This window comes from Bremia lactucae, linkage group LG6, assembly GCF_004359215.1.
Source record: "Bremia lactucae strain SF5 linkage group LG6, whole genome shotgun sequence".
Taxonomy (NCBI): domain Eukaryota; phylum Oomycota; class Peronosporomycetes; order Peronosporales; family Peronosporaceae; genus Bremia; species Bremia lactucae.
The window spans coordinates 918,754-932,964 of NC_090615.1; the positions used below are offsets into that span (position 1 = coordinate 918,754).

The window sequence follows — 14,211 nt, forward strand, 5'->3', positions numbered from 1 at the left end:
CATTATAACTATTTATTCCGCAGACTAATAAGCTCCAGAGGTAATCAAAGAAAGTTACAGATAAGATAGAGATGAGAATTCAACTACATGTTTAGTATTAGATTATAATTAAGTTAGCATTTACAAAGGTAGAAGAAGACACACTTAATTATATCAATAAAGTTTTCATTTTACCCTATTTAAGCTAGTTACCTTATAACGAAGTCTTCTTCTGCACGTACTAGTGTACGTGAAATAACGTAGGGCATCTCTCGCAACTGAAGCAGTGCGAAGTGGACTTGTACTGAAACAGTACAAGTCATAGTACCCCGTTACACCTGGTAGCATTTTGTAGTCGGCCCAACAACCACAATTCCCACATCTAACATGGACATGTTAGATGATAGTGGGAATATGCATCACGTTTCCCCTGAAAGCTTCTCCTTTCTAAGTGACATAAAAAGGAGTGCGACGAACGAATGAGTTCGACCGTAGGAAACGATGAAATCTTGGCATTGCTGTCCAATTTGGACAGGGATGCCCTCCATTTAACAATCGCCAAGTTCATACAACATGAACTTGACAAGATGAAGGTAATAGTAGCCTTGCTGAATCAGCAAGGCCCTCAACGGGAACAACTGTTGAGGTTACAACAGGTATAGTAGACCCCTGTACCTGGGATGACGCCAATACGTCGTCCCGAAACTTTAAAGATTGACATCTCTAAGTATAGGGGAGTCGAAGGAGACTCCCTCTTGAGATGGTTTGTCGAGTTGGACGATACCATAAGGGCATGTCACATCATTGACGAGCAAATGCGAGTCGCATTCGCTCAATCAAATTTGGCAGGTCGTGCCAAAACTTGGGCATTGGGCCTTAAGTTGCATGAACCATACGTCTTTGGGTCCCTAGAGGCTTTTAAAACCCGACTCCAACAGACGTTTGAGCCACCGAGGGCTGGGTTCAGAGCTCGTTTAGAGCTTCTAAAATTCAAGCAAGGCAAGCATGATGTCACAATTATGCCCAGCACATACGACTATTCGCGAGTTGTACTACAAATAACCCAGTCATAAAAATACGTTGATTACGGTGTTCATGCAAGGTCTTACGGATGGTCCCGTAAAGACCCGCCTGTTCCACTTGGAACTGGATACGCTTGAAGAAGCAATATTCGTTGCGGAACAGGAGGACTTTAGCTTGAGGCAGGCTCAAGCTAGTTCGTCAACATATCCTCCAAGACGACACGAGTTAGGAGGTCCAGAACCTATGGACCTCTCTTACATCGAAAGCGAGAGACCTCGCTTTTCGAGCAATAAGCGATTGCAGAAATGCAATCACTATCAAAAGTTAGGACACTACGCTCATGAGTGTAGTGCTCAATATCACAGCAAGGAAGCGGTTTAACCAGCTTCTCTTGCGTGCAGTGAGGTAGTTGTGGTGGGCGCGTTAGCGACCTCAGCAATTGCACTAAGTACTCTGGTTAAGTGTCGTTACGGGAGCGGTAATCCGTCTCCTCGTGCGCACTTACCAAGTAAAAAGTAGTTTTCAGACTGATTTATATTTAATAGAATTAAATATAAATACCTATTTTTACCAATTAAAATGTTATCTCTATAGATATCATTTTATATGTATTGCGAGCGTATCTTTCTTGAAAGCTTGCGTAACGGATGAGGCTCGGCGTCATACCTCCTAATGTGAATGCACCATGTGCATCACATGCACAAGGGTTGGCTCACAAATGTGAACCACACCCGAGTGCTGGGTCTAATTACTTTTTGACCTTCCCCTTGAATTCACCAAGTGTACTTAACATGGACTGTGTAACATAAGGGCAACTTTAGCCCGTTACATACTACGTCGAGCTCTTGTGCTTGTTAACGAGTGCATTGGCGAGGAGGAGGGATATTTGGAGGGCTAATAGACACGAATTCAAAAGTAATAGATCTGGCCCCTCCCCTTTCATACGACCCGGAGGCTTTTAATGCTGGAGGTCTTGTTAAGGTTACGTTTCCACCGTTTGTATTGACGCACACGATGGATGCGCATTAAAAAATGTTTAACAAGACATCTACATCGGACTCGGACACATGTCACCCAAACGCAGAAGCCAAAGAGAAAGAAAAGGACGACATGGCAGGTGGCGAGGTACCACACGATATCGCCGCATACAAGGCGATTGTGCTTGGAAATGAAGAGGAAGCTTTACTCGCTTTGATGCGCATGGGTCGTCCGTTGTGGTGGAGCACGTACCACAACGAATCTGTTGGCACAATTGATCTATTGCAGTCTGTTAAGATGGTCGTCCTCCTAGCAGCGAAAAAGCTTCTGCTTGGAGCAAATCCCGATGAAGTAGCATACAATGAGACGACCATGTATGGTGTTGCGTCGATGCTGTGCCGATTGGGAGTACGTCCTCATATGACGTCGGCACTAGCGTCACAGGCCGTGGCTGATTTCATGGCTATACTTGCCTATGCCAATTTTGAGAAGGATGGCTATCTCAGTTGCTATGCGTCGGATCCAGTTCTTGCTCTAGGTGCGATGAAAGTATGGTATACCATCGACGATGGACTTGCAAAGTACATTTTGCCCCAACTTCGTAAATTGATTTTGGATGAGGCAGTGGACACATGTGGAATTGGCGAGATGGTTGCTCGCAGTTTGCTGCTTCTTGCGATGGACAAATGTGCATTTGATGGCAAATCGTACAAAAGCTTTAATCTGAAAGCTCCATTTGTGCCAGTGTATTCTTTTCTGGCAGTGCTACAAGTGTGTGAATTGGAACCAATAAGTTCTAAGAAAACGGCAGGCTCGAAAAAAATGAAGAATCTTCCAATTTTCAAGTCCTGGATATATCGATGGAAAGACTGGCGAATGGGTTTTACTCACTTTGTGCAGTTGCAAGTAGAGCCAAATCAAGACACTTTGTGGTATTTGCTTGGGCGTCGAGCTGCTGGTATTTTCCCCCGGAACCGATCTAATCATTCCAATGTTTTGCTCAAAGTCGGACAACGCGTCATGCATGGAGATCGACGAAACGAGAAATGCATCGGATGGAATGGTGTCTATGATTTTAATTCAGGTTAAAAACCGATTTCGAACAGATAGTGAGTTCAACGAGTCGGTGACACGAAAACTTTCTCCTAAATATGTGTTTCAAAGCAAGACCAAAAAGAGAAACAAGAATAAAAAGAGGAAAGCTGCAAAGAAAACTGTGGCTCAACGTTCTCCCTCGGAACAGGAGAACCCGCTTCGAATGAAATCGGTCCAGGACGTCATTCGCATATACGTGAATTTGGGTGAAAAAAAGACTCCAAGGACTCCCGCTAAATTCATTTATTACGCATCAATTGCTGACGAATACGCTAATTCAGGTTACGATTCAGGAAGAACAAAGGAGTGCGTACGAGAGCAAACGGCAAAATTGGGGTTTACGTTTTGTTTCAACTCTCTGGGCTGTGACACATACCCGTTTCTTACTCAAAAGTTGGCGCAATGCTTGGCCAACTTTATCGAGTCTCGTTGGAATCCCATCGCGCTTTTGGACGGCGATTTAAATTTTCGCCGCACCGCTACAGATAGCAATAAAAAAAGCAACGCGATTTCTTCAAATGTGCTGCCGGATGATGTGCTTAAAGTGATGGCGTCCGAAGGGCTGGTGGATCCACCAGGACAGAAAATAAGGTAAGCTTTTGTTGACGAGTAAGGGAGTCAAGGGCTAGCGTATCTACCGGGACAGAGAGAAGGCAAGCGTACAAGCGTATGATAGCGAGTAAGGGAATGAAGGGCTAGCTTGGTTTCGTTGTAGGTCCCATTGAATAGCTATTTCGATTGCGTTCTTTTAGTCGTGACTTTGCTGGATCTTTATTTGCTCGTTTAAAAAAAACTAAGCTTTCTGCCTACTGGTTTTTGCTTTGTATACGATAATTATGCGTTTAAAGAAGAGCTTACGAATCATTTTGTGTGTTTTTGTAATACTCTCGATAGTGGCGTGGTAAAATCATTGGGAGCTCCATTTGAGATGAAAGAGATATCGCACTACATGGTAACTCCCATGCCCTTATAAAAAGAGCTGTGTATCTACTCGCTGTGGTATCTTCGATGCAGAGATATAACAAGTCAAACTTCCTACCGAATTCACAAAGAAAATTTATTTCGCTACTCCCAAGCCAATCATTAGAGGTTAAAAGCTGCTGCACCGCTGGAATAAGTCACCCGTCTTTTCCAATAACATTCTCCAAAGCGTACTGTCAGAATGATCTTTGCTCTCGAACCCAAGTCTAACGCCATTGGCTTGGCTGTATACCCTTCACGAATATATTAATCTGCTTCGGTTTTCGTAATGTCGGTCCATTTTTCAAATATAGCGCGCACTTCCGCTAACGTAGGTCGCTACCTTCGTTGGTGATGTGAGGCTAGTGTTCAAATTATTGATGTATACATGCGCACCAAGTTCACTGAAAGGTAATTCCCTATAATGAGTGTCCGAGGCGTGATTCATTAAAATTCTCTCGTAAAATCTTGAATTAACGAATGAAGCCACTTCCTTAGGGTCTAGCTGCAAGATTTGGTCTGGAAGAGGGGTAATAGCGAGTCAGATGAGGTATAACATAAGTAACTTGTCACCATACCAGTAATGAGCTGTTTGAATTACCGCTAGCATTAATGTCCATGGGCACGTCGTGGTCTGACACGGGAAACGGTATCCTTGTTTTGTTTCAAATATCCTAATCGAATTTTTAATACAAAATTTGGTCTCAAATAATAGTCATCCAATATACGCAAGGTCTTTATTAATAAATTAACAAATTAACAAATTTCCAACCTTTGCACGAATAATTAACAATACTCCATTGTAGTTGGTACTTAACGCCTTGTATTTATTGTTATTTGGCTGGTGGCAGCGAACATTTGACGCATTAAACTTGATTGCGTTATATTCTCTGTGGTCACCTAGTTAATCTGCTAAACTTTGATCGGTAGGCCTTCGCACCCGATATTTCATGGTTCCGTATAGCTTTTGAAGTCAGTAATTCATGGTATGTTTGTCGATATAAATGGATTTTTATCATAATGCAGGCATGCGAATGTGCAGAAAGTTCTGCGCTCGTGGACGTGCATGTGTGATGCTAATTGCGCTTACGAGAGCGAAGCTTAACAGGGAACACCATCGTGGACTAGATAATGAAATGAACTTTGTCAAGTATAATGAGTGGCTTCTGGCACTCGAGTCGGGGCCTCCTTATCAAAAGTGGGACGATGTCGTAATCGATGCTATTCAAATGAATGCGCTCAATGAGCCGCATTGGCTCAAAAACAAGTTGCCAGAGATATATGTACGTAATGGCTACCATCTTCACAACACCGTGGGGCGTCAGAGTAAGGTTCTCACGGGTACAGAATATATAAAAAAGGATTCTTTTTCAAATCTTGCTTAATGCCTCAAAAAAGGCATCCCACCTCCGCCTACGCCTGCGCAACAGCCGTAAGCACCAGCTGAACTCATTCCGCAACCCTCCAGTACTCCGAATAAGCGCCGCAAGAAAGTCTTGCTTATCATTGCAATATGCACCATACACATCGATCCCGCACTCTTAATACCGCAAATCCTACGGTTAGGGCTCTGAGGGGGGTGCTAAGAAATAATGATCCCTCGACGCCGCAAAGCATTCTTTAAATTCAAATACTCTGTCGCATTACTTAAATGGGCGAATTCTATTCCGAAAAGTCTCTCAGCTTTACGTCTAGAGCACTAATTGGATCTCGCCCAGTTTTTGAGGCATGTCAATGATGCAGCCGCGTCTGCCATAATCACACTTCTTGCTATTCACCGCGATAATGAGCGGTTCGAGCTCCTTGAGCGCCGAGAACGACGTCGGCGGCTTGAATTCCATGAATTCGTCCATTTCTGGCAGCGATAGCGGCTCTAACGTCTTTGTAGAACCCCCCAAGCGCATCTCCACCGACAGCGGAGACTCGTGTACGTGGTATACTAACGGCATTTGTTCCCGCCCTCGCTCGTGCTTTGACTGTCTCAACGTGGTCGTGAATGGCCATGAAGTGAGTCAGAAAGTGATATTATTATATTTTGGTTCTTAACGATTCGTTCCTTTTTAGTGTGCCGTGAGTGCCTATGGCGAATGCATGAATTCTTACATGCTCTCAAGTGTCGGTGGGTACTCCATGGATCGATTTCACTATTGTGCGTCCAACGACACCACGTGCTCATCCTGTCAAGCCACATGGGTCCGCGACTACCACGCAGGAGTGCAGGTCGAAGCCAATGCGCTGTGTGTGGGTGAAAGTGGATGCATTTGCATCGCGGCGTGTGCGTTGCCTGATCGAGACGATAGCATCGTGGAAAACTGGTGTAGTCCAGCGCTCGATGGAGCGCAATTTCGGTTGGTGACAGGGCTCGTGATTGGTATCGTGGCGCTATTTGTGTTGGCAATGGTGCTAGCGAAGCGCCAGCTCGCACGGCGACAGCAACAAGGTTTGGAGAACCGGGAGGCACAGAATGCAGCGCGGGCCGCAGCGCGGGAAGCACAGCGTCCTGCTGCGATTGCGCGCTTGCCGCAACTGACTTTATCGGGCTGGACGGGCATGCGAGAGAAACTCGTTTCGAGCGAGCATATCCAATTGGGGAGGGGAAGTACGGTAACACGGCCGACACTTGCGAGAACGGTGACGTCTTTGCCATTTGATGGGGAGGAAGGGGACGGGTACCGTCCAATGTCGCCGGAAGAACGTTCCTCGCGCCGTCTGCTTTAAAGAAGACTCGGGCTGGATATGTTATGTAAATTATTTGTGTGTTTGTATATAAAGAATGCGTTGATCGATGCATCGCTTTGGATCAAGACACGGATTTTTTTGTTAGGAGTAGGCCACCCATAATCCTTGGGTACACAAAGGCAAACTCGCCTTCGACTCTACTCGAACCAGTCGCATCCAGTATATGTTCGGCAGAACGAGCATCAGCTATTGTGCAAGACCCAGTCCGGTACACCGTGCTCTTCTCCCCAGCTCTACACTGAAAAAGCCATATTGGTGCTGCATCAGCTCCTACTAACAATGAGCAAGCTGTAAGCTTACTGTTAAAATGCTCTCACTATTGCTGCTAAATGTTTCGATATTGTACCAAAATTTGTCCCCTTTTAACGCCGCTACAATTAAAAACAAATACCTTTGCACGAATAAATAGTGCACAGAACAATACTCCGAAGTCGTTGGTAATTTGTTAATTTGTTAATAGAGACCTTGTGAATATTGGATGACTATTATTTGAGACCAAATTTTGTATTGAAAAATTGATTAGGATATTTGAAACAAAACAAGGATACCGTTTCTCGTGTCAGACCACGACGTGCCGATGGACATTAATGCTAGCGGTGATTCAAACAGCTCATCATATACGTTGTAAAAGGCAAATAAGATTCTGGCATTCACAACTTATCTCTCTGCACTCGTACCATACGATCTTACAGGCACGCGATCCTTCCACGCGTCGCGATTGTTCGCACCACGCCATTGCGACTGCTGCCGTACGTCGTCTACTTCTCCCTTTCCCGCTGCATACTGGAACTCAGTGTACCCGATACTGACCTTTTGCATCTTCAATGCAACTCTTGCGATTCACACAGAGCGACTTCTTTCAACACTCCTCCTCGGGCACCTGGGTCCCATGTCTTGGCTTACTAGCCGACACGTAGCAGCCCTCGTAGCGTCGCCATCTTGGGAGGATCGACCACCTTGGTGAGCAAGTCTGCCAGCATGAGTTCTGAGCGCACGTGCTGAGCCTCGATCACGCCGCGACGAGCGTAGTCACAGAGAAACTTCAATCGGATGTCGACGTGTTTCGCTTTAGTCGATGTCGCTTCGCCGTTGATCTGGCAAATGGCGGCCTGATTGTCAATGCGCATCGTCATTGGTAGTGCTGGCTCCATGCCGATCTCACGCAGCATTTCACGGATTCCCAGCAGCTCCTTTGCCACTTCGGATGCAGCCACGAATTCGGCTTCCATGGCGCTGAGTGTGACGCCACCTTGTTTCTTCGCGCACCAGCTCACGATCATACCGTTGAGTCGCACAACGCTGCTGGTGATAGACTTGCGATCCTGTATATCTGCTGCAAAGTCTGCATCACTGAACGACTCGAGCGTCGTGCGTCGCCAGCATCGCGCTCTGGCACCATCTCTATCTTCATCGCGATCGTCCCCTTTAGGTATCTTTCGATTCTCTTGGCAAGTTTCCAGTCGTGCACACGCGGTTGGTGCGTCTGTCGTGTTGCTTTGTGTACTGCAACGACACGTCCGGCCTCGTGCATCGTGTAATCGAAAGTAGCGAGCCGACTAGAGACTGGAACGACCGGATCGTCGCGTGCTTGCCTAGGTTGTTGGTGCCGAGTAGTTCGCTGTCAGCATATTGCACTTCGTACACGTCTGCTCCAATCGGCGGACGCGTGGTATTCGCATCACTCAATTTATGCTCTCGCAGCAGCTCGACGATGGCCTCCTCTTGGTCCAAAACGTAACTCCCACTTTACGTCTGGTTCATACGCATTCCGAGGAACTTCGAAACTGGACCAAGGTTTTTGATCGAGGGGCACTGCATCACGTCGAAGAACTGCTTGACGACTGCAGTAGACGTTCCAGTGACAAGTATGTCGTCGACATAGACGCCTGCAATCACGAGCTCTGCGTCCACTTGCCTGTAGTATAAGCAGCTGTCGCTGATGCACTGCGTGTACCCGCCTTCGACGAGTCGCTGGTGCAACAGCTGACTCCAGAGTCGGCCGGCCTGTTTGAGGCCATAGAGACTTTTGCGTAGCTCTAGAGCCAGGTCCTTCGTGCTCGTGACGCCGAGCTCGCGCATGCGCGCCGCTGGTACGACCATGCCGTTCGGGATGTGCAGTAACATCTCGAGGTGCGGCTCCTTCGATGCTTTGACATACGCATTCGGTATGTCACCGTGCTGAGCCGGGACGCCCCACGTTGCAGCAAGTGCCAAGATCACTTTCACTGTGGACATGTCCATGACCGCAGCGAAGGTCAGGAAGTAATCAATTCCCAGAACTTGCTCGTTGCCACAGGCAACCAAGCGGGCTTTGCGACGTTCGAGGTCACCGTCCCTCGCGGTCGCTTTTGGTCTTAAAGACCCACTTGGAATGCAAGGCGTTGCTGCCATTCGGACGACGGACAACTGTCCACACGTCGTTGGCCTCGAGAGCCGCGAGCTCCTCGTCCATCGCCTTCTTCCAGTTCAAACACTGCGTGCTCTTGATCGCTTCACGGTAGCTCTTCGGATCGGGTTCGAACACGTGGCTCACCACGTCAGTGCTACGAGCGGCCTCGTCCCGCCTCGTCGCGGATTTCTTCGACGCTGAACGTGTGGCGATCGGTTGTCTCGTCCACTCGTGCTTCTTCTTTTTCTTCGTGCCAGATGCCTTGTTCTTGTGTTGCGTCGCATGCACTGTATCTTGAGCGTCGCTGCTGGTGTTCTCGTCCACACGGTCGTCGCTAACGAGCTCGCGCTGCAGTTGTGCGTTCTGTACTGTTGGCAGTGTCTCGATATTCTTGACATGTTGTGTGACGATAACAACATTGTCCTTGCGCAAATAAATATGAAATTTTTGTCTCGTGGCTTCGACCAACGATGATGCCAATTTGAGCGCGATGTGCGAACGAGTCCTTCCGTGGATCACGGTACACCGTGCAATGCGAACCAAAGACGACAATCTCGCGTAGATTTGGAGCTCGCTTCGTCAGGACTTCAATTGGGGATGCGCGCTTCGGGTTCGCGCTCGTCGGGCTTCTGTTGAGTGTGTATGTCGCATACTCAGCAGCGTCTCCCCAGAACGTCAAAGGCAGTCCCGACGAAAAGATTATCGCTCGCGTCATGTTCAACACCGTCCGGTGCATACGTTCGGCTTTGCCGTTGGACGCCTGATTGCGTACCTCACTCACTTGACGAGCGACACCAGTCTGCTTGCAAAACAAGTCGACGTTCTGGTACTCTCCCCCGCCGTCTGTGCGCAATACGGCGACCTTACAATTAAAATCTCGCTCGAAAAAAGTGAGGAAATGCTCAAACTTTTTCGCGGCTGCATCCTTTGTCTTTGCCAGGAAGATGCGGCAGTAGTTACTCTTATGATCGACGAAATTAACAAGATACTGGTTCCGCAAGCGATCAGCCGGTGTCAATGGCCCTTTGAGATCGGAGCATATCACTCCGCCGACACGATCAATTGGAGAGTGCGCGCCGGTGTCCTTCTTGCTTTGGCTGTTCTTCGTCTGTTTGCTTTTAGCACACGTGATGCACGTCAAACCTCTGTGATCCGTGATGCGAATGCCACTGCCCGGGCTCTTCGCGATCCTCTCGATCGTGTCATATGACAAATGCCCGAACCTCTGGTGGAAGTTCACGAGCGTCGCTTCTTGCACATCTGGCGACATATCTGCCGTCGCCTCCTCCTCAAGAGCAGCAAAGATCACGTCTGCTGGCTTGATCGCGCTGGACGTCTCGACGACCAGAACCTATTGCGCATCGTAACGTCAAATGCGACGTGTCCATCTGATCGCCGTACGACTTCACGCCCATGTTCAGTGTACGTGAGTGCGTACCCAAGCTGCCAGAGCTTTCCGTAGCTGATGAGATTGTGCGCAAGACTTGGCGCAAAGTAAACGTCCGAGAGCTCGATGTGACGCTGCTCGCCCCGCGCTGTCACAAACAGGCGCACCCGTCCGACCTTCGTGAGCACGAGCTTCTTGTTGTCAGCAAGAGAGATCTCGTCGTTTACTGCTTGCTGTCGATTAGTAAACGATCGTCGCTCATGATGTGGCGGCTGGCGCCGCTGTCAAGGATCCTGTCGGTGCTCGCGTCTGCTCGGCTGTCGTTCACTGCCAGCAGTAGCACTTCTTCGTTGTCGTCTTTGGCCTTCTTCTCCTTCCTCTTGGAGCGGCAGTCCTTCTTTAAATGCCCCTGCTTCTTGCAGTTATGGCACGTGCGCGTTTCCTTGCGCTGAGTTGGGTCATTGGCGACTGCGACGACCTCGCGACCCAGTGACTTGCCGGCACGACTGTCGACCTCGACTGCTTGCGCAAAGTGCGCAAGCTCCTCCGCTTGGCGCAAGTAGTCGATGCGTCCTGCGTCGAACATCGCCATGAGCACCGTCGACAGATCCGCCGACGCATAGTGTACTATGTTGTCAAGTACCCGCGCCTCGGCGCCTCCTCCACACGCGTCGCTCACTGCAACCATGTAGAAATAGTGTTCGGGCCACGACCTCTTGTGGTCCTTCTTGGCCGTTAACAGCTTCGTCGATTGCGACGCTATGATCGTCGTCCGGAACGCTTGATACATGCGCTCCATGATGTGGTCGACAATCTCGAATCCAAATTAAAAACGAGACAGCGTTCCATACGGTCAAAATCCAGAAACTGTATACCTTAGTTTAACAAAACTTTAGGAAACAGTGACACGAGCCGTTTGGTCTCTGAGCATGGTGAAAATTTACCATCCTGCTCAGACGTACAAATGCTACCACCCGTCACGTGTCGTTGTTTCGTACAAGTGGCGTCGTGTTGTTTGAAGCGCGTGACGTTGTGGTGGCGCGTTTGAGCTTGCACGTCTGTTCTCCCCGAGTCAGTTATTACGTCCGACTCGCATTCGCAGTCGACCTCCAAGTAAACTACTACCCAAGTTCATTGGTCCTTTCCGTGTACTGCATCGCAGAGGCAGCAATCTTACGCCGTATGTTATCACTGAAAATCGATCTGGACGTTTCGTTAATGTTCCCCGGACGCGGCTCTCCGCTGTCCGAGCACGAATGCCTCAAAAACGTATGGGTCGCGCAACTTAAGGCCCAATGCCCAAGTTTTTGGCAGAGTGTAATATATAGCCATTGTTTGCGACACATCTCGTGTCGTTTTTCCTACTCATAGTAATTTGTGTTTACACATAAGATTTCTAAACATTACTATTTAAAGTAATATTCTCCAAATATTTTCTACCTTTAAGATAATATATCAATTTACATAAGGTGTAGAAAGGGCTCTACAAATAATACTAAGTATAACAAATAGAATAACAAAAGGGATGAGTCGGTGGATAAGTCGATCGAAATCTAATCAATTTTCGATCGGTTTTGATCTAAACAAACAATCTCTAGCTGAGATTAAAGCAATTGAATAATGACGAACAAACTACCGGATGCAGCCGAAGACATGCCAACTGCATCCGGTAGTTTGTTCGTCATTATTCAATTGCTTTAATCTCAGCTACGGTGTTCGCAAGCTTTTCAACAATTTCAATGCTCTTCCAAGTGTAGGTACCTCGAACTCCCAAGAGTTTTCAGAAGAGGGGTACCCTAGCCACTTCACCAGATACATCGTACCCACGTCCAAAAGGTTCTTACACTTATGCGTGAGCACAAGTTGTTTGCTCTTCCGTCTAGCTCCAAAAGGGGTTTCCAGTTGCTGTAAAGGAGACCGTTGATAAGCATCTTCAAGAATTCTCAATGAAGGCTTTCGTGTCAAGCGGCTACTTCCCGAAAGCTCAACAACAATGCGTACACCGGATGAGGATATGCAAACACAACGGAGACGTCAGACTTCAACATTAGTATCCTTCGCATTGACCTTAGGGCTACTGCGTGATGAGCAAGAGCTAAAAGGTTCGTTGCTCGATCGAGTCCCTCCCGCCTTCAATAAGAGTTACTCTCAAACAGGGTAGGTATACGAGGGTGGCGTAAGCCATTCACGAACATCGGTGTACGCTTTGTTGAACAAAGCGTACACCGCGGCTTTAAGCTGTCTAGACTCGAATGCAATTACACGCTCTCGCCCATCATTATCTGTTTGTAACAGAGCACTGCCTACGTCTTGTAGTACCTTGAATGACCCGCGATGAAAACATCGTGATTTCCATGAATGACACGGCTTCAAAATGGTTCAATTTGGCTCGACTTTTAATAGCAATGGCACTTAGCGTCGGGAGCTGCTCCCACCAAACATAGACTTGATTATTGTAGTATATCTCGGCGGTTCCGCCAAGTTAATGCCCGAAGAGATCAACTTTGACATCTTCAGCCCACGGGAAGCCGCACGTCGCCTGTGAGAAGTTCACCGCACGGATAAACGAGCGTCCCCAGTCCTGAAATCCGGCGCCGAGTCCTTGATACAGTTCGGAGCCGTCAAACTTCCGGATCGCGAGCTTGCGATGACGCGCGTCCGGTACCCTTGCAGCACTGGCGCAGGTGCAGCAACCGGTGATTTCGCTGCCTGTTGTTGCATTGGTGCATACGCTTGCTGTGTGTATGCTTGTTGCATCGCCGGGGCCTGCTGCTGCTGCGGTGGCGGTATTCGCAAACCGAGCGGCTCGAGCAACGATTGTCTCATAACCGGAGCTCGCAGACGTGGCCGCGGAGCTGTTGGCGGCTCAGGCGATCGTCTTGGCGGCATGAACCCGAGTGCTTCGCGGTTCATTGGTCCTCCACCAATCCCTCTGCCGAGAGCGGAGTCAAACAGTGCACTGTCGATGGCGCGTAGGCGCGCCATCGCGTAGGCGCGCGTTCTCATCGATTTGCATCTGCGACATCTCAGGTCGGTCCATGCGGCTCGTCATGCTCTCGAGATCAGTGAGAATCCGTGCGCTGATTTCCGAGGTCTCGCCCCTTTCGTGACCGTCGTCAGCGACCCGTGCTGCAGTGCTTGGCGTGTAGTTCGTCTCGGAGCCAGGCATTGGGCTCATAACCTATACGTTGTAAAAGGCAAATTAGATTCTGGCATTCACAGCTTATCTCTCTGCACTCGTACCATACGATCTTACAGGCACGCGATCCTTCCACGCGTCGCGATTGTTCGCACCACGCCGTTGCGACTGCTGCCGTACGTCGTCTACTTCTCCCGTTCCCGCTGCATACTGGAACTCAGTGTACCCGATAATGACCTGTCGCATCTTCAATGCAACTCTTGCGATTCACACAGAGCGACTTCTTCCAACACATCACTGGTATGCTGACAAGTCACTTATGTTATACCTCATCTGACTCGCTTTTATCCCTCTTCCAGGCCAAATCTCTAGGTTAGACCCTAAGTGTAACGGGGTGTATCGTTACATGAAATTAACACTTAAAAGGTTGTTAAATAATATATTATCTAAAAGGTAGATAATATCTGGAGGATATTACTTTATATAGTAATGTCCTGAATTCTTATCCATAAATAGGTATAG

At 48.2% G+C, this 14,211-nt stretch overlaps 2 protein-coding genes across 2 annotated transcripts; both read left to right on the forward strand.

The window, feature by feature from the left end:
* Nucleotides 1-5,039: 5,039 nt before the first annotated feature.
* Nucleotides 5,040-5,420, forward strand: CCR75_009711 (uncharacterized protein; the record flags this gene model as incomplete). The annotated part of the gene is made up of 1 exon (XM_067967750.1): nt 5,040-5,420. The coding sequence occupies one exon, from the start codon at nt 5,040-5,042 to the stop codon at nt 5,418-5,420; it is 381 nt and encodes a 126-aa protein (XP_067818890.1).
* A 201-nt stretch (nt 5,421-5,621) lies between these two features.
* Nucleotides 5,622-7,266, forward strand: CCR75_009712 (uncharacterized protein). The gene is made up of 2 exons (XM_067967751.1): nt 5,622-6,042; nt 6,100-7,266. Exons 1-2 carry the CDS (start codon nt 5,821-5,823, stop codon nt 6,751-6,753), a joined length of 876 nt encoding a protein of 291 aa, XP_067818891.1. The 5' UTR covers nt 5,622-5,820; the 3' UTR covers nt 6,754-7,266.
* The last annotated feature ends 6,945 nt before the right edge of the window (nt 7,267-14,211 follow it).